Source organism: Pipistrellus hanaki, assembly GCF_964339955.1.
Source record: "Pipistrellus hanaki genome assembly, chromosome: 12".
NCBI lineage: Eukaryota > Metazoa > Chordata > Mammalia > Chiroptera > Vespertilionidae > Pipistrellus > Pipistrellus hanaki.
The window spans coordinates 15,774,768-15,799,986 of NC_140514.1; the positions used below are offsets into that span (position 1 = coordinate 15,774,768).

The 25,219-nt window shown below is 41.4% G+C and overlaps 1 protein-coding gene across 17 annotated transcripts in view; it reads left to right on the forward strand.

The window, feature by feature from the left end:
* Positions 1–25,219, forward strand: part of DTNB (dystrobrevin beta) — a 144,071-nt gene that overhangs the window by 21,974 nt on the left and 96,878 nt on the right. For all 17 annotated transcript variants that reach the window (XM_084901429.1, XM_084901431.1, XM_084901443.1 and 14 more), the window contains exons 4-7: positions 312–525; positions 4,795–4,880; positions 10,680–10,834; positions 22,749–22,854. In XM_084901429.1, the coding sequence (XP_084757555.1) occupies positions 312–525; positions 4,795–4,880; positions 10,680–10,834; positions 22,749–22,854 (561 nt within the window). The remainder of the gene's footprint in view (positions 1–311; positions 526–4,794; positions 4,881–10,679; positions 10,835–22,748; positions 22,855–25,219) is intronic.

Here is a 25,219-nt window from a genome sequence, read left to right on the forward strand (position 1 = left end):
CTTTTTGTCTCAGAGTGCAGGACATAACAAGTGACAAGGAAGGCCACTTCACAGTACTACAGGGAGCAATCCAACAGGAAGAAATAACTCTGGTAAACATATACGCACCCCATACAGGAGCATCCACATACCGAGTGCCCTTTCTGGCACGGCTGTTTTTCAGGTCTCTCAAAAGAATCCTTATGCCAAAGTGGCATCTTGGGGCGGCACCTTCTGCCACCCTTCACGGATCCGTTACATGTAAAATCTGTATGTCTTTCTGACTAGTTAAAACTTGACGTTGTTAATGGTTTGTTTTCTTTGTGTGTCAGTCCATCTCGTTGATATCTGGAACATGATCGAAGCCTTCCGAGACAACGGCCTTAACACACTGGACCATAGCGCGGAGATGAGCGTGTCCCGCCTCGAAACGGTCATCTCATCCGTCTACTACCAGCTGAACAAGCGCCTGCCTTCTACCCACCAGATCAGCGTGGACCAGTCCATCAGCCTCCTCCTCAACTTCATGGTGGCTGCCTACGACAGGCTAGTACCTTACATGCTTGCTTAATCTTAAGTAAGAGTGTTTGTTTGTTTGTTTGTTTGTTTTTAAACATTTTATTGATTTTTTTTTTACAGAGAGAAAGAGAGAGGGATAGAGAGTTAGAAACATCAATGAGAGAGAATCATCAATCAGCTGCCTCTTGCACACCTCCTACTGGGGATGTGCCTGCAACCAGGGTACATGCCCTTCACCCGAATCGAACCTGGGACCTTTCAGTTTGCAGGCCGACACTCTATGCACTGAGTCAAACTGATTTCAGCAAGAGTGTTTGTTTCTTAATTGCCCCTCTCCCACACTTTCTTGCTGCGGGTTGTCAACTTAGAGTCACAGTCGGGAGGGGAATTATTCAGTGTAAGTCCTTTCTGAAGACTCATGCTCTGAACTGCTTCCTACGTGTACAGATAAAATGGAAAATCCTCGAGAGCAGAGATTCTATTTTGCATGTCTTTGATTTCTCAAGTGCAGCCCCGGATTCCTAATAAATATTTATAAAGTTGGAATGAAAATTAGCAGGTAAAAAAAAAAAATCATCAGGCATTCTGATGATAAAATGGAATAACATTTTTTTTGTTGTTGATTTTACTTGATGAAGCTATTTGATATTTGCCAAATGGATTCTTGATTGGTAGTTGATTATTGCCTAATCCATCCACTGGAAGTTTTGTTAATTGGGATTAATTGGAAAAATAGGAGTTTTGGAAATCAAAGAGAAATGCTCTCATTCCTTTGAGCCGCACGTGATAATTGGGAATGATGTTTCTAAAACAGAAGTGTTTTCATGAGAGAAGCACTCAATTATAGTTGGCAGCATCCACGGTGGTTTGCTAAAGATGTAAAAACAGCTGGTTTTCTTAAGTAAAAAAAATAATCTTGTTTTTCAAAAGTATTAATTTGAATAACAAGCTCTCTTATTATAAGATAGAGCAGAGCTGTAAACATCACCTGGATGAGGTGAGTGTAAATATGAAAACGCAGGCTGCCTTTGAGACGTGACAATGAAATGAGCAGTTCCCAAGCAGAGGGCACAGGTGAGGGCTGTGGGGCCGCCGAGGTCCCTACGTGTGTTCAAACACAGGTGTTTGTTCAGGGTGACTCACTGTCTGCTTAGCTTGGCCCCCAGGTGATCACTGTGTTTTCTGTTTTGGATAAGAAGAACCCTTTCTAGAAGTCATGTGCTCGGTTTATTGTGAGCCTGTAAAATGATAGGTCTCTGGAAATGAATCATGCAGAGATGTCTGAGAAAGAAAACCATTCTCTTTATGGAGGGAGAGTGCTCCCCGGAGCGCTTCTGTTTGGGCAGGGTTAAAATAACCAGCTTCGTCCCTCCTGTCATCCTCAGCAACTATTACCTGCTCACCTTTTCATTTTAGTGTCTACATGTGGCGTTCATCGTCACTGCTCACTGTGTCACATCTTAAATATTGGCCTACTAAGCAGCTCTGAGCTGTCACAGGCCAAATATTAAGTGAGCCATGTTTTTTGACGAAACCAGATCTTTCCCAAATCTTGTTTGAAGGGAATTGATTCCGGTATGAACCTGCACTTTATCTTGGAATCACTGGAAACATGGCCGTGGGTGAGGTGGTATATGCCATGGCTGGGGCAGCTTCAAGGTAGACTCAGCATTCGGAGTGTTGGTGACCAAAAGGAAATGTCCACTGTGAAAGGCCTCCATCAGTCTTAGAAACCCATGCATTTTAACAGGATTGATGCTCTTTACAGCCACTGGTGTTGCTCATACAACGCAGTGATATTTGACATAGGGATACTCCTTATCATTCCCAGGTGCTGTACGCCAGGTACTGAGACAGGAACACAGGATCTGTATTTATTTTTAAAAAATATATATATTTTATTGATTTTTCACAGAGAGGAAGAGAGAGGGATAGAGAGTTAGAAACATCGATGAGAGAGAATCATCGATCAGCTGCCTCTTGCACACCCCCCACTGGGGATGTGCCCACAACCAAGGTACATGCCCTTGACCGGAATTGAACCTGGGACCTTTCAGTCCGCAGTCCGACACTCTATCCACTGAGCCAAACTGGTCCCGGCAGCATCTGTATTTGTAAATCATTTTTTGATGGAGTCTTTAGGGTTTTCTATGTATAGTATCATGTCATCTGTGAATAATGACAATTTTACTTCTTCTTTTCCAATTTGGATGCCTTTTATTTCTTCTTCTTGTCTGATGGCTCTGGCTAGCATTTACAGTAATATGTCGAACAGGAGTGATGAAAGCGGGTACTCCCGTCTTGTTCCTGTTCTTAGGGGAAATAGTTTTAGTTTTTGCCCATTGAGTATGATGTTGGCTGTAGAGTTGTCATCTGTGGCTTCATTACGTTGAGGTATGATCCCTCTATTCCCGCTTTGCTGAGCGTTTTTATCAGAAAAGGGTGTTGGATTTTGTCAAATGCCTTTTCTAAATCAGTTGTATGATTAGGTGATTTTTGTCTCTCAATTTGTTTATGTGATTCATCACGTTTATTGATTTATTGGACATTGTAGCAGCCTTGCATCCCTGGAATAAGACCCACTTGGTCATGGTATATGATCTTTCTAATGTAATGCTAGATCCTGTTTGCTAGAATTTTGTTGGGGATTTTAGCATCTACGTTCATCAGGGATATAAATTATATATTTAAAATTCCCCCTCCCAATTTTTTAAAATATATATTTTATTGATTTTTTACAGAGAGGAAGGGAGAGAGATAGAGAGCTAGAAACATCGCCGAGAGAGAAACATCGACCAGCTGCCTCTTGCACAACCCCTACCGGGGATGTGCCCGCAACCAACGTACATGCCCCCAACCGGAATCGAACCTGGGACTCTTCAGTCCGCAGACTGACGCTCTACCACTGAGCCAAACTGGTTTCGGCACCCCATCCCAATTTTAACGAGTTCTAGGGATTTCTCTTTTATGTTATGAATAAACTTAACTAGATGTAATAGTTAAAAACCAGATTAACATTTGTATTTCATGGAGATGCTTTCGCTGAGAACCTTAGAGATAATTTTCCTTTTTTTTTTTTTTTTTCAGATATAGTCTTACTGTATACAAAGAAGGTTTGGAAAATGGGAGACACATAGTAAATATAAATAGTAAATGTAATAGGGCCATTAGTAAATATAAATAGGATGACACTTGCTTTATAAAACTAAGATAACATCGTTCTCATCATTACAAAGGTGTTTATTTTACTAAGTTGCTATGACACTCGGGTGAGCACAGCTGTGTAAAACTAGCACAATAGCCCTTGTTTACTTCCGTATGATGACTTTAAAAACTGGCTGGTGGGGTTTTCACCTGCTGTGAGCCAGGGCGTAGCTGATGGGATGGAGCCCGGCGCTTGCTGGGCCAGGGGCCTTGCTGATACTGTTGGGCTGTGCAGCATTTGATGAACTTTGGGTAGTTCATCCATGTTATTCTCCATTCCATCTTTCCAATTCCTAAAAAGAATTATTAATGACCCTTCTCCTTCACTTTTGTCACAGTTGTGATATGGGAAGACCTGAGACAGGTATGATTGAGCTTCTTAAAATAAACACATGGGAATATGAAGGTTGTTACAGTAAAAATAAACAGAGATGAATGTACTATAAAATCTTTATAGCGGTGTGCACCCTGTTGGTTTATTACACAGCAGTGAACTGTTGTTGTAATGCCCTGATGGACAGACACATTTCTGACTTAGTGTTCAAAACAAGCGGTGCCTCAGTTTTGAATACTTAAAAACATTGCAGCTGTGAATTTAATGGGCTAAGTTGATGAGAAATTTACTTCTGGTTCACCCAGTTGGTTTCTGCCTACACAGCCAGTAGAAACTGCGTTACAGAATGTTTATAGAACTCATCTGTAATATGCTAATTAGACTGGACATCCTTCCGGACGTCCTTCTGGACGTCCTTTCTTCCAGACAACTGCAGCCGGTGAGGGCTGCAGCAGAGGACCCAGCCACCATGGTGGCGGGCGGGGGCCGGGGCCGGGGCCAAGGCCCTTGCATGAATTTTGTGCATTGGGCCTCTAGTTCCTAAATAATTTGGGTTAATTTCTAGCATTATTCACTTAGCTGAGATGAAGCCTTAATTCTACAAAGGAAAAAAAAAGATCCAAGATTTCTAGCTATCCAAAGTAATATGGCAGAAAAGGGTAAGGTTCAATTTACTGGTTTCCCAATGTTTAGTAATACATTTGATTGCTATTGTGATTCCATATAACAATTATTTTTAATATTAATTTCTTTTTCAGTGAGGGCCGAGGCAAAATGACGGTATTTTCAGTTAAAGCTATGCTAGCAACTATGTGTGGTGGAAAAATGCTGGACAAATTGAGATGTAAGTATTTTCATATTATTTGAAATATTTTATTTTCAAATTAGAACTTTTAAGCAGTTTTAAATGAATGTTTTTCAGAATTTTGGATGATTCTATATTGAACATTGTTATTTTTTTTTTTTTACCTGACTCAAAGTATGTAGTAAATATGCCACCTAATGTTCAGATGGAAAAGTTGGTTGAATTAATGTGTATACTATTCATTTTTTAGTTTAAAGCAAGATAATTGAGATTCAGAGCAGTAATGTTGACATTTTAAAAAATGTTTTCCATATTTTAAAAAAAATTGTGTTTGAAGATGATTGTGTTGATTACTTTTAATTAGAAAATAAATTTGATTGTTTTTATCAGGTTTGGTCAAGGCCAACCCTTTCTTTTTTTTAAAAGTATATTTTTATTGATTTCAGAAAGGAAGGGAGAGGGAGAGAGAAATAGAAATATCAGTGATGAGAGAGAAGCATTGGTCAGCTACCTCCTGCACACCCCCTGCTGGGGATGCAGCCTGCAATCTGAGCATGTGCCCTGATTGGGAATCGAACCATGATCTCCTGATTCATAGGTCAACGCTCAACCACTGAGTCACACTGGTGGGGCAGTCCTTTTCTTAATAATTCCCATCTTCATCAGGTTGTATTTTCTGCGTAAACGTTCCTGAGCACCTTGGAGTCAAACTCAGTTGTTTAGAAATTGGCAGCATGTTTTTCCAATTATCTTTCCTATTTTCCCCCCTTACTATTGGCCATTTTGGCATTTTAGTGTTCACTAGATACTAGAGAAAGGTGGTTAGATGAAGTCTGAGGAGGTGAAATGCACACTTATTTACTTCTTTCTGCTGATGGTTTTCATTCATTCACTCTAGATAGTTACTCACTGCCTAAGACAGGGGTCTTCAAACTACGGCCCGCGGGCCACATGCAGCCCCCAGGGGAGTCTGATCCTGCCCGCCAGGTTTTTTGGGCAGTGAGCGCAGCCAAGGTGTTACAGTAGGGATTAGTAGTTCATATAGTCCGGCCCTCCAGCTCTCTGAGGGACCGTGATCTGGCCCCCACTTTAAAAAGTTTGAGGACCCCTGGCCTAAGATATGCCAAGCATTGTGCCAGACGCTTTACATATATTTTCTCATTGAATCCTTAAAATGTCTTTGAGCAGCAGGTGGTATTTTCTCCGTTTTATAGAAGAGTTAACTAAGGGGTGAGGCTGGGAGTCCAGAGTAGGCTGTCTAGCTTCAGAGTCCTGCTCTGAGCTACTTGGTTATGCTCCTCTATTCTGGTTCTGTACCGGGATCAAAGCGCCATCCTACAGGCACCCATAGAGGGAGGAACTCAGATTTCAGGGAGTTAAGATAGAAGCTGTGGGTTTAATGAAATGTTGAGATACCCTGTGAATCTATTTGTTGAAGAAAATGGGTCATTTGTCTTGTAGCATTTCTCATAGACAGGATTTTGATGATTTTGACCCCATGATGTTCCTCTGTGCCCTGCATTTTTTTGTTTTAATTGAAATATATAGAAACTTCAGATTCAAGTACAAGCTCTTAGTCAGTGCTTAGATTATCTTTCACAAAAGTGAAATCTATACTTCCCTGGCCAGGGGTAACATTCTATTCATTTTAATTTATTTTTAGTTAGTTAATTAAATTTTTCCATTACCATTTGTCGCCTTTATGCCCTCTTCCACCTCCCCCCACAATCAGCACATTATTGTCCATGTTCATGAATTCTCTTTTTTAAAAAAATATATTTTATTGATTTTGTACAGAGAGGAAGGGAGAGAGATAGAGAGTTAGAAACATCGATGAGACAGAGTCATCGATCAGCTGCCTCTTGCACACCCCCCACTGGGGATATGCCCGCAACCAAGGTACATGCCCTTGACCGGAATCGAACCCGGGACCTCTCAGTCCCCAAGCTGAGCTCTATCCACTGAGCCAAACCGGTCTCGGCCATGAATTCTCTTTTTTTTATTTTTTGCTCAATTCCTCCATCCTCCCACCCCCACCAACATGTGCTTTAAAAAAAATAAATAAATAAAACTTCTTTATTGATTTAGGTATCACATATTTGTCCTCATCTCCCCATTCCCATCTCGAACCCCTCCCCACGCATGCCCCCACTCCCCTGTTGTCCATGACCACTAGTTAGGCTTATATGCATGCATATAAGTCCTTTGGTTGATCTCTCCCCCTTACCCCCACCCTCCCCTACCTTCCCTCTGATGTTTGACAGTCTGATCGATGCTTCCCTGTTACCATGACACTGAAAGTTGGAAAACTAGATGGCTCACTAGATATGGATTTTGATATTCTAAAGGTCTTAGATGTTTTTGGTCAAACTGTCACTCAGTTTGTCTTCATTTCAGAAACAGTTGCCATGTAAAACAAATACTTGGTAGTGGAAAGTATCATTTTATTTAAGTGCTCTTTTGAGTGTTTTTTTTTTTTTTTTTTTTAACATGGTAATATTACTCTTTTGGACTGAAATTCCTTAATAATTCTTTTTTAAAAGATATATTTGTATTGATTTCAGAGAGGAAGGGAGAGGGAGAGAGAGAATCATTGATTGGCCACCTCCTGCATGCCTCCTACTGAAGCTGGAGCCCACAACCTGGGAATCAAACCGGGACCTCCTAGTTCATAGGTCAATGCTCAACCACTAAGCCATTCTGGCCAGGCTCTTAATAATTTTTTTAATTCTAGCATTTTCTTTTTCCTGAGGAAGATAATATAATATTTTTTTAAAAAAAAATATTTTTATTGATTTTACACAGAGAGGAAATTGAGAGGGACAGAGAGTTAGAAACGTCGATGAGAGAGAAACATCAACCAGCTGCCTCCTGCACACCCCCCACTGGGGATGTGCCCACAACCAAGGTACATGCTCTTGACCGGAATTGAACCCGGGACCTTTCAGTCCGCAGGCCGACGCTCTATCCATTGAGCCAAACTGGTCCCGGCAAGATAATATAATATAGATGAAATTATTCTTTATTCAAACAGAAAGAAAAAGAAAGTTGGGATTTTGTTTTTAATGATGATGATTCCAGGTAAAGAATATACATCAACATGGGTGAAAAAGGTGAAGGGAGTAAGAAGTACAATTGGTAGTTACAAAATAGTCATGGGGATATAATATACACTACAGTATAGGGAATATTACTGTAGTCAGTAATATTGCCATACCTATGTATGGTGCCAGGTCGGTACTAGACTTATTGGCAGATCACTTTGCAAATTATATAAATGTCTAATCACTATGTTATACACCTGAAACTAATATAAAATAATATTACATGTCGACTGTAATTGAAAAAATAAAATATTTTAAAGTGGCTAACCAGTGAATATAAATCACCATTTAATTAGTACTGAATAAACTGGTTGATACTAGAAAGTTGATTATATATAAAAATGCACAATTTAGATGTTTCTGGAATTATTAAGTTTCTATGATTACATCTGCTACTTCTAAATAGAGCGGATACCTGGCACATAATAAGTGCTAAGATTTTGCTGATACAGATTGTTGAGTACAGAATTACTGAAATTCTCTGTTGGATCTGTTAGTGAAAAGGTAGAAATCTTAGCAGTAAGAGAAATTTGGAAGGTACCTATGTGATAACAGGTTTTTGGTTGTTTTTCTTTTGTCTTTTTTTTTTTTAGTGTCTTTTTTTATTTTAATGTGGCTTTTGCACTTCTTGGAGGCGCACACTAACCTGTATTCCAGCAGCACTAAAGTACGCACGCCCAGGCAAGAGTGGCAGGTTAAGTGTGCTCTGAATGGCAGGCCACTGCACACTGTATATAGGTTGACGAGTTAGTTACACACCATGCTAGGCTTCTCATTACCACGTTTATATTATTCAGATAGATTTAAAAATATGGCTTGATTATCTCTTTCATGTTCAAAACTATAGTTGCTTTACCGTCTGCCACTGTTCCATTATTCTTATTGTACCATAATATCTTAGCTAGAGAATGAGATGAGTCACATAAATAAAATATTCAGGTATTAAAGCTTGCCTCCAACTCTTTACAATTTTAATCATTCAGGGCAGAGATCACCTTAGATGTGGTCTGGCCCTCATATTAAATGGAGCTCTCTGATCATAATGTAAACAGTCTTCATCTCTGAGCAATGTCATTCTCAGGTGCATTTAGGGCTAATTGTGAGGCTTGGGTTATTTGTCCCATCTCATGTTTTCAGGTGTGTGTGTGTGTGTGTGTGTGTGTGTGTGGTTTTTCCATTTCTTGAGTGTTTGTTGCTGTGCTTGTTGGTGGCCATGGCGATGCTGGTTGTCCTTTATCACTGGTAAATTTGATGGTATTCTCAGTGTACCAGTCTCTATGAATCTCTCTCTGCTTCTGATTTGCTTTGGATCGACTATGGACAGAGGAAATGTAGCCACGTTTCCCAGCATTCTTCTTAGAGTAAGGACATCCCGAGCACCCGAATCATGAGAGAAGCTCTCGAGCTTTTGTCGTGTGACTGGCAGTTTGGGCTGTTGGGAGAATCCCTGTCCCCTGGCTTTCTGGTCCCCGCTGTGTTCTGCCTCGTGGGGGTGGCTGAGTAACAGGAACGTGAGCTGTCACACCGCTTCGTAACATCCCGTCATATCTGATTGTTCACTTTCTCCTACCTGCTTCCTGGGCACCGTTGTCTTTGTTGTTCTGAGTTTCTCCATCTTCCTGCCTCTGAAGGTGCTCGCTGCTGTTACCTCCGCTAATGTTCCTTTAAGTTAGGTTTTCTAGTTTATGGAATATGCCTTAGTGTTTCTGCTTTTCTTTCCTTTTATTTTGGTCTTTCTGCTTTTACCTTTTCTTTTATATTTTTTCCTATAATTTTGCCCACTCTCCTTCTTTCTTTGATTCTTTTGTTTTCTTTCTTGTTTTAATGTTAAGATAGCCTGTAAAATGACTTAACCAATATTTGTGCCTTTAATTTGAAACATTTTTAACACATTCAGCGCCGTGTCAGTCACCGGTGACTGACACTATACTTTCTATCCAGAAGACAAAACAGGCTGGGTGCTTAATGTGTTAAAAAATGTTTTTTATTGATTTCAGAGAGAAAGGGAGAGGGAGAGATAGAAGCATCAATGATGGGAGAGGATCTTTGATTGGATGCTTCTTACATGCCCCCCATTGGGGATCGAGTCTGCAACCCTGGGCATGTGCCCTGACTGGGAATCGAACCATGACCTCCTGGTACATAGGTTGACGCTCAATCACTGAGCCATGCCAGTCAGGCTATCTGAGTTCTCTTTATTCTACTTTGGAACTCACTAGATGGAATATTTTTAACATGGCTGTGTGCTTCCTTCCAATTTATTCTGTCATGGGAATACATTGCATCATTAGTATATGAACATACAAATACAATACAATTTATTTCACACCTCATCACCAATATGCTAATATAGTCATACACTCAAACATGCATATGTCTTATATAAATACATGTGTAAATGTTAAGAGATAAAGAAATGCTGATATGAATTTAATAAAAAAATAAAAATTATATATCATCTAGTTCTGTACTCTGAAAAGGAGTAGGTGGACATGCCTGAGTGGTTACTGGGTTTGAGGTTTAGTATGAATGTTAAGTAGGTGGGCCTCATCCACAGAGTACCCATGCAATGTTAATAAAAAATGAGAATCCATGTTGAGTACAAATTGTGCTAACTTCATGATACTTCCTAATGATACCTCACGATCTTTCTAATGATACAAATGACATAGAACCATTTATCAAAAGTGGATGTTTCTTGATAGTTTGACTTTATTTGGTTTTGTTCTCATAGATGTTTTCTCCCAGATGTCAGATTCCAATGGCTTAATGGTATTCAGCAAGTTTGACCAGTTTCTGAAGGAAGTGCTGAAGCTCCCGACAGCGGTCTTTGAGGGGCCATTGTTCGGTTACACCGAGCACTCAGTCCGCACCTGTTTCCCACAGCAGGTAAGGGCGGGTCACAGCCGAGGACTGAGGGGCCTTCACCCCACCTCGTTTTCTCAGGATTCCCCAGGTTGCTTCAGCATAAGGATATAGGTTCTGGGCAGGGAAGAAACAGAGGTTTATGTCCAGGGTGGGGAGGTTGGGAGGGTGGAAGGGGGGGATAAAAAATTCACCTGAGAACTTTTTTTTTTTTTTTTTTTTTTGAGATAGAGAAAGAGGAGGAGGAGAGTCTTTTCTGAAGAAATAACATATGACGTATTTTAAGTAAAAGTTTAAAGAAAACATTCATGATGAGGTGCCTATATTATTGCTACTGAACATACACCACTCTCCGCAACGAGTTCTTTGAGCGGAAGCACAGGAGCTTGGATATGCAGCTCTGCAGGTGCTCGGTCGCTGTTTCCGGAACACCGAGGACAAGCAGAGCTGCACCGCTCTCAGCTGCCGCCCACGGTCCCTCCGGGTACACGGCCATTTCATAGGCAAGAAAGATAGATTTGGTTTCCTCTTTATTTGTGGGGTCCCTCTGTGGCCGTCCCCTAGAGGCGATGGGAGCGTATTCCTAAGACATTAACTGGGCCTCAAAGGACTCGGAGCAGAGTGGACGCTGGCTATAGCATCCATTGTTTTTTTCAGGTAGCAATGAGATAAAAGGAACTTCAGGCTGCACTTGGAAAGTTTTGGAAAGCAGGGAATTCGGGGGAAAAAATCCATGTTAAAACCAATGGGTGAAAAATTAATGGAAAAAGGCTAGTGACATAGTTTGAAAGTGTCTCCCCATAAGATATTTATTAATTGCAAAGGAAACATAACGACTCCGCAGTGGAGAAATGTGCCGTGCTCAGCACGGCCAGGGGTGAACCGAGGGAGGGCGGTGAAGGGTTAAAGAAGACAGACGAGAGAATAAAGCTGGGGCTAGGTGGACGCTGCTCTCTGATGGAGAGACAGCGCCACAGCCTGCAAGCCAAGTCTATTTTATAGTCAGATTCCACGAGGCAAAGTAAGGGCGTGGTCAAGATGTTTACCATGTTCTCGCAGGTTTTGAATTTACTCGGTTACAAGCACCTGAACTCTATCAAGCTTTGTTTTGGCAGCAGTTGCTGCACCTCCCTCAGCTTACCTCACTTAGCCACCTGGGACCACAGGTTTGGGCCAGAAGGCCAAGCTTACAACTATAGCTTTTGGCTATCATTGTGCTGGGAAGGCTTGCTGGGACTTGCACATGGCTTTTCCACGAGAGGACCATGCCCTCTCATTAGTCCGAGGCTTGAACCTGTCCGAACGCTGTAGCCGCTCTCCACAGAGAAACATGTCAGGTACGACTTGAACCAAGTGACGAAATCCCAGTCGCTGCCTCCGGGTAAGGTTCTCTGGGAAGTTCCCAGTATCCCCTGGTCCTCCTGCCAGGGAAGCACACCCGAGTCTCACCTCCCGGTGGCAGGGATTTCTGAAACATGACTGGCCTGTAGCTTTAAAAATGTCAGGGTCACGAAAGGTAAAAAAAATGACAGGAGCTGTCTCGACCGCAGGCTTCAAAGAGACATGAAAGCTGAATCCAGCCTGTGAGCCAGGGTTGTCCTTCTGATAAAGGACATGAGGGGACAGTTGGAAAATTTGAAGAAAGCTTGTAGACCAGACAGTGGTATTCTGTCAATGAATGGTAATTTCCTGATTTTGCTATTTGAATTAAGAGGATACCCTGGTTTTTAAGAAATACAGTGTGGCTGGGAGGAGGGGTGGGGATGGTAACAGTGGGAGATATCTGTGACACTAAAACAACAAAAAACATTTAAAAAAATTTAAATACAATAAATAAATACAAATAAATATATAAGGGTAGACAGTATCTGTACTGCAGTATTAACATTTGAGGAATCTAGTTTGATGACAAATAAAATTTTTAAAATAGTCCTTTGTAACCTTTCTGTAATTCTGAAATGATTTAAACGAAAGGTCAAAATATAAAAGGAACAGACCCTCCTGACCTGTGACACTTTCATTCACAGAAGAACCAAAAACAAGCACCCACACACCTGCTTTTACATTGAAAGTTCAGAGTTCATTCGTATCTGTATTCATCTCTCTAGCAGTCTTTTGTGGTTTGTGTAGAGCTTCTCAGCTTCAGCGTTGAAATTGCACCCATAATATAGAAGAGTTTATTTTTAGTAGCTTCTGAGGAGGTGTTCTTCCCAGTTCGTGCACACCTGGCTCATTGTGTTTGTGGAAGTTAGCCTCCATACGGCATTTTTTTCTCTCAGCATAAATAGCAACATCAGCTTTGAGTGTGTTAAGACTATCACTGTGCTTCAATTTATTCTAATAAAGCACAGTTTGCATTTCCCCCCTGAATATGCATTTTCAAATAACACGAGGCTGCCCAGACATATCCTGGCGTTAAGTGTCCTGCAGGCATTAAAACACCCTCCAAAACTGTAACTGAGGTGACGAGGAGAAGACACCACCATGCTGGGGGGAGGTACTCTTGTATCTGATGTCCATGTAGCTCTTTACACAGGTGCTTCCTGGAGGTCAGGCTAAAAACCGATCAGGTTATGGAATGTTCCTGGTAAGTAAAGTAATGGGAAGGAGACTTTCTACAAAGAAGTACCATTGAAGAGCAACGTTTGACCAATGGTTGACAGTTTTGTAGGGTACTATCTAAAGTAATCTTCGATTTACTTATAATGTGAATATTATAATGAGAAGCTAATACTATATAATAAAACCCTAATATGCAAATCGATTGAATGACAGAACAACTGGTCGCTATAACACACACTGACCACCAGGGGACAGCCGCTCAACATTGCACTCCCACAGGGGGAGTGCTGCTCAGCCAGAAGCCGGGCTCATAGCTGGCGAGTGCAATGGCGGTGGCAGGACCCTCTCCCACCTCCACTGCAGACGGGTGGTAAGGAGCAAGGGGTCCTGGACTGCGAGAGCCCTGGACTGCCAGAGGGATGTCTGCCAAGGGGTCCCAGGCCGGGCTGGGAGACAGTCCCCTCCCAAGTGCACAAATTTCATGCACTGGGCCTCTAGTATTGGAATAATGGTTTAAAATGTTGAGGAATATTTTTAAAATTCTAATTGTTAATTCTAAGAATGCCATCTAGGATTCTGCAAATTACATATGTCATGATTGTCAGGCCTTTGAACTCACAACCTAATGGTTGCTTTTTACTTGCTTCAGATTCCTATGAAAACAAAACAAAACAAAAAAACTCAGTCTGGTTTTATACATGGCAGGTTTGGAAAATTCAAAAAGGCTTATCTTCATCCTCAGGAAAGTTGAATTGTGTTTGGACTATGAATATAACAACAACAACAACAAAACGAGACTTGGGACAGAGTTTCATGCAGCAGCAGTTAAATTCAGTGCGTTTGGGGTTTCTTTTTAAAATGTTGTTTTCCCATATGGTTTGTTCCCCCATAGGCGGTTATTTATTTATTTTTTAAATTTTATTTATTTATTTATTTAATATATTTTATTGATTTTGTACAGAGAGGAAGGGATAGAGATAGAGAGCTAGAAATATCGATGAGAGAGAGTCATCGATCAGCTGCCTCTTGCACACCCCCTACTGGGGATATGCCCGCAACCAAGGTACATGCCCTTGACCGGAATCGAACCCGGGTCCCTTCAGTCCCCAAGCCGACGCTCTATCCATTGAGCCAAACCGGTCTCGGCTTGTTTGTTTTTTTAATGTGAGTTAGCTCATACTCCATCAGATACTTTTTATAAAAATAACTTGCCTGCTTTTCACAAACTAAGTCAAGTAAGGGCTATATTTTCATATAGTTTAATAGTTTTAAAAACACAACAACAACCAAAATTTATAAGTTAATTCAACAGAACCCATCTACTGGAATAGCTAAAATTCAGTGACCGACACCAAATCATGGCAAAGATTTGGAGCAGCCGGAACTCTCACAAGCCCCTTTGGAAGAAGCCCTGGAGGTTTGTTTTAAACCTAAACAGACTTTCTCCATGTGATGTAAAAAGGTATGTCCACAAAAAGACTCTTATAAGAATGCTCTAAGCCTCAGACGCATGCGAGGTGTCCACATAATAAAATATTGGAGTAAATTTAATTCAAGAGGGAATACTTCTGGAATTTGCTTTAAGATAATCCGGGTTGCAGGGAGAGAGAAGGTGTAAATGAAAACAAATTAGCCCTCTGGTGACAGCTGTTGAAGCTGGATGATAAGCATAGTATGCTATTCACTCCAAGTCCCCTCCTACCCTAGAGCCGTGTGGCTCACCGGTCTTCAGGCAAAGCAGAACAGTTCTTCACCAGAAAACTGGAGGACCCTGGTCTAGTCACTTTACTTAGTGGCCTAATGGCAGTTTAAAGAAGAGGATGATGCCTCCTCAGATACAGCTTGTTTGATTATTTCTTTTAATCGTAAGCAGATTTGAGTCATCATTTTAAAATACAGTTCAGTTGATGTCCTGATTTTGCTTAAAAAAACACACATGACTAACTCCTATTTCCTACTTGATGAGGTTTTTGTTTGTTTTAATATATTTTATTGATTTTTCACATAGTGGAAAGGAGAGGTAGAGGGATAGAAAGTAACCGGTTTGGTTCAGTGGATAGAGTGTCAGTCTGCAGATTGAAAGGTCCCAGGTTCGATTCCGGTCAAGGGCATGTACATTGGTTGCGGACACATCCTCAGTACGGGGTGTGCAGGAGGCAGCTGGTCGATGTTTCTCTCTTATCGATGTTTCTAGCTCTCTATCCCTCTCCCTTCCTCTCTGTAAAAATCAATAAAGTATATTAAAGAAAAAAGAAAGTAAGAAACATCGATGAGAGAGAAACATCGATTCAGCTGCCTCCTGCACACTCCCTTTGTGCCCGCAACCAAACTACATGCCCCTGATGGGAACCAAACTCTGGACTCTTCAGTCTGCAGGCTGATGTTCTATCCACTGACCCAAACCAGTTAGGACTTGATGAGGTTTAAAAAAAAAAATAAAAAAATTTCCCCCCCATTGATTTCAGAAAAGAAAGAAGAGGGAGAGAGAGGCTGAAACATCAATGATGAGAGAGAATCATTTACTCGCTGTATCCTGTACGCCTCCTATTGGGGATCTAGCCCACAACCCAGGCATGTGCTCTGACCAGGAATCAAATGTGACCTCCTGGCTCATAGGCCGGTGCTCAACCACTGAGGCACACTGGCCAGGCTGGATGAGATTCTTATCATGGCACCATGGTGCTCATCACTCTTAACCCAGCCTCGCTTTCACCTGCATTCCACGCTGCTCCTGTGCCCTGGGCTCTTTCCGACATTGCTGAGGCCCCAGGAGCTGCATCCCTTGACCCTCCAGCCTTGCCAACAGCGCATGTTCTGACACTTAGGAGTTTCTGCCCATCTGATAGGTGAAAAATGTTACCTTTTTTAAATTGTGTTGCATAACGTGCATTTTGAGTGAATCTTAAACTAACACAGTTCTTGTCTTAGTTTATGCTATTAGCTGAAATGCCAGTAACCCTGAACCCCCTTCTCCAACAAAGGCCTCGTGTTCCAAATCCCAGCTAACACATCCCCCCTTTGATGCTCTGGGTCTTTCATGTGGGATTAGCTGCTGCTCTCCTGCAGCCCGGGGCATGTTCCATCCAGCCCACGCCTGCCCTGGAGGGATGCACCTTGGTCTCCAACTTTACATCGCCATGACAACAGGGTCTGGGAAACGATCAGTGCTTACTGGGTACTTGTGGGATTGATCGAGTAGATTTTAAATCAAATAGGTCTGAGACAGGGTCTTTGGCTTGAATTCTAATAGAAAGCTTAAAGCTCATGGATATACTTACAACCTTGTTTTCCCTGATATTATTCCGTGATTTTCTCAAGTGAAGCAATCTTTGCAGAGAGGAAGATGAAGTTTTTCCAAATATCCTTTTAGCTATAATAAATAAAATAGTTCTGATAAAAAGTGCAGCAACATTACATTATTGTGTCATTGCAAATTACTCTAATTTTCAAAGTCCAAAATAAATCTGTGGATATGGACAAATTCATTGTCTAATAAATAGAAAGGCTCACCCATAGCACTAGTCCTATAACTAGTTTTTGTTTTGTTTTGTTTTGTTTTTTAATATAACCAGCATGCTTGTCCTTGTCAGGTAAAATGTTTCTATTAACTCTACACAAAGGTAGATAAAAAACATTTTAATTTAAAAGTTTTTTAAAGTGGTGTTTTCAAGTTTGAACTAGATGTCATACTTGAACTGATTACTAAGTAAGTAATAAGGCACTGGATAAGAAGTATTTACCTGTTGCCCATAAGGAAATAGAGTTGTTGTCTTTCCAAATTGTGACTTATTGAGGAATTATGTTTTTAAAATATTTTTTATTGATTTCAGAGAGGAAGGGAGAGGGAGAGAGAGATAGAAATATCAATAATAATAATCTATTGGCTGCCTCCTGCATGCCCCACACAGGGGATCAAGCCTGCAACCCGGGAATGTGTTCTAACCAGGAATCAAACCATGACCTTCTGGTTCATAGGTCGACATGCAACCATTGAACCTCACCAGCCACGCAAGAATTTTTAACGGAAATGATGAGATTGGAAATTGCAGCTATAATGACCTAATGCTAAATTATTTTACTTGTTTCCTCATGGAATACTGGATTTCTCATTTTTAAGAGATGATTCCACTCTCCTTTTAAAACAGCCAAGATTTAGCCAAGGTTGTAGGGAGGAAAGTGAGAATGGCATTTAGGGTAAGAAATTGTCAATACTGAGATTCAGAATGACAGAGGGTGGTGATGTAGGTGACAAACAGAACCATTCCTTTCTAAGGAAAAAGATGAGAATGCGGACAAAGAGAGAAACATTCTCAGTGTTTCATTGAGGAAGACATAAACAAATCATGGTGTTTTTGCTCAGTGGATCACGCAGCTGTTAAAATGATTAGAAATAAAGACCTTGTAGGAAAACAATATTTAATAAAATGTTAAGTGAAAAAACAGCTTATATATTTTAACTACATTCTACACATAATTACATAAAAACATTTATACACTTGGAGGGAAATACAGAAAAATGAGAATTGTGGGGAGAAATTTCCATAATTTACAATTTGTTATAGTTTTTGTCATAAATGTTATTGTGCTATAAAAAATTAGGAGAGAATGTTCAGATGGTTGAGCCACTAGGCCCTACAGGACACCTACTACTCAAGGCCACTCATCCAATTCTAGGAGACATAGGAGCTCTACCTAATACATAGAAACAAGCACAGGGAAGCAGTCAAAATGTGGAAATAAAGAAATGTCACAAATGCAAGAAATGGAATCAAGCAAACTACTGGATACAGAGTTCAAAACCATGGTTATAATGTTACTTAAGGAAATGCATGAGAGCTTCGAGGGATTTAGTGAGATTTTCAAGGATCTTAGATTTTTTAAGGAGGAGGAGGAGGAAAAAATCCTGTATAATAGAAGGCTAATTTGGAAATTGACCGAGTGGCAGAATGACGGTCATTATGATGTGCATTGAACACCAGGGGGCAGATGCTCAATGCAGGAGGAGCGCCACTCAGCCAGAAGCCGGGCTCACTGCTGGCGAGCTCAGTGGCAATGGTGGGAGCCTCTTCCATGGCAGCGCTAAGGCCTAAGGCGACAGTCAGACATACCCCGAGGGCTCCTGGACTGCAAGAGGATGCAGGTTGGGCTGAGGGATCCCCCCCCACACACACACACATGAGTGCATGAGTTTCGTGCACTGGGCCTTTAGTATGAACAATAAAATGGCAACAAATACATAGCTATCAACAACGGAATGTAAAATCAGAATAAACAAGAAACCTAATGAACAAAATAAACTGGTGAATAAAACAGAATCAGAGGCATGGAAGCATGGAACAAACCGGCAAATCGAAGAGGGAAGAGGGGAGAGGGGCTTGAAGATATTAACCAGATATCTTACCTGTGGACACAGACAGGAGGTGGTGAAGGCATGGGGTGGGGTAGAAACAGGATGGAGGTGGGCAATGGTGGTAAAAGGGGGGACATCTGTGATACTCGCAACAATAAAGATTGAAAAAAAAAAAAAAAAAGTAGGGGAAGCTGAGAGAAGGGCATTCCAGAACCCTCTTTGCAACTTATAATCTAAAGTTATTTCAAAATAAAATGTTTAAAAACAAAAAATGAGAAATGCAATGAATGTTTAACTCAAGAGAAAATAAAACAAAAAGGGAGAAAAATGAGCCGGCCTATCTTTCACATAGTTATTTAGTAACTCACAGATTGGAGCTGGAATTCTATCCCAAAAGTTCTCAAACTTTTTTAATCTCAGGACCTCGTTACAATGAAAGTATTGAGGACCCCATCGAGCTTTTATTTATGTGATTTACAAATATCAGCATTTTCATATTATAAAAAGTACTTTTAAGTCTTTGAAAATAACCGTGATAAACCTATTACATTAGTATTAGTATTAAAATAATGTATTTTAATGAAAAAATAGCTATACTAAAACCATAACATTTAATGAGAATGTCGTTTTATATTTTTGCAAATCTCAGATTTGCTCAGTTGAAGACAGCTGGTGTCTCATATCTGCTTACCCATTCAGTCTGTTATGATATGATGTTTTGGTTAAAGTATAGAAAGAAAATCTGGCCTCACACAGATATGTAGTTGGAAAGGGGAGGAATATATTTTTTAAATACTTTTTTTTTCCTTTTTAAATTTCAGAGAGGAAGGGAGAGAGAGAGAAACATCAATGATGAGAGAATTATTGATCAGTTGCCTCCTGCATGCCCCACACTGGGTATTGAGCACACAATCTGGGCATGTGCCCTTTACCGGGAATCAAACCATGACCTCCTGGTCCATAGGTCGACACCCACGCAGGCCGGGTCTGGGGAGGAGTATTGTAATAGCTTTTTCAGATAATTGTGGATATGCCTCATTGCCTCAGGAACAGCCCACTGTATACTCATACAGAGATAATAATGTCTGCATTATTATGAAAGTAGTTTGGCGTCATGGACTTCCTAAAAATGTTTCCTGGACCTCCCAGGAGAGCCTCTCACAGTACTCTGAGAACCACTGCCCTGGAGAGAGGAAAACTAAAACCAGTGTTAAGTGATTTCCCCCCACATCACATGGTTACTGGAAGACAGACCAGGGACCCAGTCTGGTTTCCTTCCTCTCACTCGCAGAGGGCTTCGAGTGACAGCATGACCTCCCTCAGGACAGCTTTGGCAAACTGACCCTGAGGGTCTTCTGAGATAGCAAAACCGATTGTTCCTTTTTATCTTGAAGATGAAAAAAAAAATTAAACTCCATGATAGGCAAGCCAAAACTGTTTCAGAGAAAGTAGCATTAGGATTATAAGTGGATTTGTAAATATATAATTTTTAACAAATAGAAGATATAAAAATATTAAGCATATTTTTAATAAATGACATGATAGCTTAATTTGTTTACCACCTCTTAGGAGCTAAAAAAAAGCTTCCTAGCATCTTCCTTGTCGGTAATTTGAAGAAGCATTCTTAATTTCATCTTGGTTTGTAGCAGTTATTTACCTCTTTACCATCAGGCGTTTTCCACGTCTGGACTTCGTTTCAGAAGTTCGGTGGCTTTCTGGTTTTGTCTTTAACGTTGTTCACTCCTTCTCCCAGAGGCCTTGGAAATTAGGGACTTGGATGCCTGATATGGAAAACACTTTGGGAATCTTTGGCTTATTTTTAGTAGCTATTTCTCACACCTCACTGCCAGGGCACAGCTATACAGAGAGGGCCTTCAGCTGATGACCTCATACTCTTCTCACCCTCTTGCCTGGATCTCAGAACCTTTCCCTCCCAGGCAGTGCTGGCCTTCAGGCTCGGTGCTGGTCTGAGACTCCCCTTTATATTTCTCAGGTTTTTATTGCAAAAGCTTCTTTCTTGCTCTGCCACCTACTGTACCTTTTTTTTTGTTGTTTCTTCTCTCCCCTGTATATCAGTTTCTTCTTTGAAAGGTTGTTTTCAATAAGAATGACTTCTAATTTACCTATAATGGAGTCAAGATTCTCATAGTTGCCAAAAAGATACCCAGACTTCAGTGTGTGTGGTCACACATGTTTGCGTGATGGGACCATTGTATCGTGGTGGGTCAGATGGGAAAACGGAGGCCCGTCTTCCTGACGAACTGCCCGTACTCTGTGCTTCCCTGTGCTGAACGTATTAGTGGTCAAAGTCTGTTATTTTGTAGTCCTCTGGCATAGTATTTGTCAGCTCTGACCACTTTTATCTTTCTACTTTCCTTTCTGAAATTAAAACTGTTTTAAAGTTTTTTGGGGAGACACCATGTTTTTTCTATCCCGTTTTTCACTTCAAGTAAAGTGGGGGCACTGAGAACGCAGTTACTCGGGAGAGGAAGGTGATATCTGGGTGCCTTTCAGCGTCACCCCTAATACTCAGTGTCTCCCCAACCCCTCAGACTTAGAATTGTGAGGCCAGGGCTTGGAAAGGGCCTGTCTCCTGGGCTGTGCACCTCCGCTTCTCCTGTATTTGCCCTCTTGTCATTGCTCTTCATTTGGAATAAAGTTTGAAGTGGGCGCCTCGGTGTCCAGTTCACAATTACAGACTTTTACACCGGTCGTGTGGCACTGCCCTCTCCTCCTCTTCCCTTTCTAGAGCTGGGAAAGGTGCTCTGTGGGTTAGAGAAAATAAAGAGGAGTTTCGTTAATTAGAAATATTGTGGAGAACTTGTTTTATCTACATCACCTGACTTCTTTTCTAGGCTGTCTAATAATTTTCTATGTCCACATGGGACATTATTTTATCAGTGTCTCCCACACAGTGGAAGCTTACAATATATTTGTTTAAAAGAGAGGAACAAAGATAAGACCAAAAAAAAAAAAATGCAACCCAGCCAAGGAGATGGGACAATGGAGGGTGTGCTGTGATGGGCATTTGAATATTAGGTTCTGATGTCATCCTCCTCCTATCTGTTTCTGCGGTTTGGTTCCATCACTTCACTACTCGGAGCTTCAGTTTTCTCTTACGCAAATGAGAAGGTTGTTAGATGATGTGTCTGAGTGTTTGCCCCTCACATTGCTATTTACTCAACAATTACTTATTAATGCTTGCTGTGTGCTTGGCTCTGTTGTGAATGCTGGAAACATGGTAGACAGCCCCTCAGCCACAGTTCCTGTTCCCATTGATGCCTTATAGTTGGGTGCGGGAGGGGTGCTTCCACTCTGCTTGCTGCAATTAGTACTTACAGGCAGGATATCTGAGTTCTAGTCCTGCTCCGCGTCCGATTTGGGCAGGGCCTTTACAAGGTACAGGAGGTCCTTGGGTTACGTCGGAGATCCATTCCTATGGATCGTCATAAGTCACAATTTTCACCGTAAGTCAGAACCCTCCTACATAAGCACCTATGTCACTCACATGGAGCACAGCAGTAATGAAGTGAAACAGTAAAAAAATTGAAAAGAAAGATAACAATTCCTGACCTTTACGTGTGGTAAATAAATAGTAAACATAAAGCACATATATACATATGTTGAAATGACAGAACTTTTGTTTTTTATATAAATAAATGGGAGATGGCGACGTATCCATGAAACGATGTACATTGAGTCCGACGTAACCCGAGGACTGCCTGTGTTTAAATGTTTGGTTCTTTCATTGTCTCACCTGTAAAATGAAGATAGTAATATCTAACCCATTTAACTTCTACAGTAGTTTTAAGACTCGGATAAAATAATGTATGTGGAAATGTATTTGAAGACAGGAGTAGTGTGCTGTAATGTGTAGCAGTGTCTGTAGTAATGTAAAATATTTTACTTTGCAATTAAATTCCACATGTAATTCATTAACTTGGTTGGGAAAGCCCCAGGTTAACAATCTTGGAGTTCAGAGGTATTTGAAAATATAAAGTATATCTGTTTTTCTTCTCTCCACAGAAAAAGATCATGTTAAATACGTTCTTAGACACAATGATGGCCGATCCTCCTCCCCAGTGCCTTGTCTGGCTGCCTCTCATGCACAGGCTTGCTCATGTCGAGAATGGTAAGCAGAACTTGTCCTGTTCGTTCCTATGCTATAAGGAAGTATGTGAACTGAGTATTTATAATGTCCTCAGCTACTGTGATTGAAATTGTATTTGACATTTGCTGGTACTCTATTATTTGAATTTGTGATTTTAGCTTTCAAAAGAATGTCTGTTTCTTAAATAAAGAAGTAGAGGGGGGCTTATTATTTAGATAGAATACCAAGAGGTATTAATCCTAATATATAAAAAGCCAGAGGCTGTCACGACCTAAATGACCAGACAGACAACCGAACAGCAGGCTGTGTGGGGCAACCAGGTCAGCAAGGGGTGGGGGCAGTTGGGGATCACCAGGCTGGCGGGAAGGGGGTGGGGGAGTTGGGAGTGACCAGGCTGGCAGGGGGGCAGTTAGGGATGACCAGGCTGGCAGGGAAGGGGCAGTAAGGGGCAACTAGGTTGGCGGGGGATGCAGTTATGGATGACCAGGCTGGCAGAGGGGGCAGTTGGGGCAACTAGGCTGGCAGGGATATATTATAGTAAGGGGTCATTAGGCTGACGGGGGGGAGGGGAGGACAGTTAGGAGTGACCAGGCCAGTATAGGGATGATCAGGCAGCAAGCAGTTAGGATTTAGCGGTCCTGGATTGTGAGAGGGTGTAGGCTGGGCTGAGGGGGTACCCCCCCACCCCCACGCTTGCATGAATTTCATGCACCTGGCCTCTAGTATCCTATATAATAAAAGGGTAATGTCTGACTTCTGGTTTAGGCCCTGAAGGATCCCGGATTGGAGAGGGTGCAGGCTGGGTTGAGGGGGACCGCCCCCCTGTATGAATTTCATGCACCTGACCTTTAGTATCCTATATAATAAAAGGGTAATATGCAAATTGACCCAACGGTTGAACAACCAGTTGATATGATGCACACTGACCTCCAGGGGGCAGACATTTAACACCAGAGCTGCCCCCTGGTGGTCAGTGCACTTCCACAGGGCTCACAGCTGGTGAGTGCAGCGGCAGTGGCTAAGAATGTCTAACTGCCAGCTTAGGCCCACTCCCTGTTAGTCGGACATCCCCCAAGGGCTCCTGGACTGGGAGAGGGTGCAGGCTGGGCTGCCCGTCCCCCAAGTGCACGAATCTCGTGCACTGGGCCTCTAGTCAGGTCGTAAGAGTTTGTGGTTCAAACTCCAGGCTTTTCCCCTGAGATTCCAGGGGGTTGTTTCTGGCTTGAGTCCACCTGGCTTAGCCATGCTTCCTTTTTTCTTTAATTTTTAAAACTGATAGGTCAAACATTGGATTTATTCAATACCAACCACTAAAACTAAAACTACTTTTTAATGATTTGAAGGAAAGTAGCTAAGATAGAATTTAGTACTGGGGTTTCACACATCTTCCATTTTTTCCTTTAATTTTTATTTTACCTTGAGTTACTCTCAGTATTCTTTCTAGTAATTTGGTTTAAATCTTTGTTCCACTTGGCATTGCAATGGCACTTATCTCTTAGTAACATCTCAATTTTTTCTGCTGCTGCTATCAGTTTATCTCCTCATGTAGGTTGTTTGAGTTTATTAGAGGGAAGGCTGTGGTTTTTCTGCGTAACCTCCCCTCAAGGCTCTTCCTGTCTCCTCATTCCTCACAGAGAACGGCAGCAGCTGAAAGGCACTAAAAAGCAGAGGCCTCTTTTTCCCCTTCCTAAGAATGAAACACACATCTACATTTTATTGCGACTTCTCTGCTACCCATACTTAAAAAATATATATTTTTAATTGATTTCAGGGAGGAAGGGAGATATATATATATATATATATATATATATATATATATATATATATATAGAAACATCAGTGATGAGAGAGAATCATTGATCAGCTGCCTCCTCCATATCCCACACTGGGGATCGAGCCTGCAACCCGGGTATATGCCCTGACTGGGAATCGAACCATGACCTCTTGGTTCATAGGTTGACACTTAATCACTGAGTCACATAGGCCAGGCACTTTTTATTTTTTTAACCGTGGCTTTAGTTTATAAGTACCTTAGATTCAGGATTATTTTTTTTAAAGATCCAGAATCTCTTGACTGGAGCAAAAGAACTCTCTTTTTGTGTGTGTGTTTGTTTGTTAATCCTCACCCAAAGATACTTTTTCCATTGATTTTTTTAGCAAGTGAAAGGGAGGGAGGGAAAGAGAGAGAAATAACAGTGTGAGACACATCGATTGGTTGCCTTCCCCATGCGCCCCTACTGGGGCCAGGGATTGAACCTGCAATCTAGGTATAAGCCCTTGACCAGGAATCCAACCTGTGATCCTTTGGTGCATGGGCTGACACTCTAACCACCAGCCATGGCAAAACAGCTAACATTTTTAATAAGGTTTTTGGATAGAGATTTAT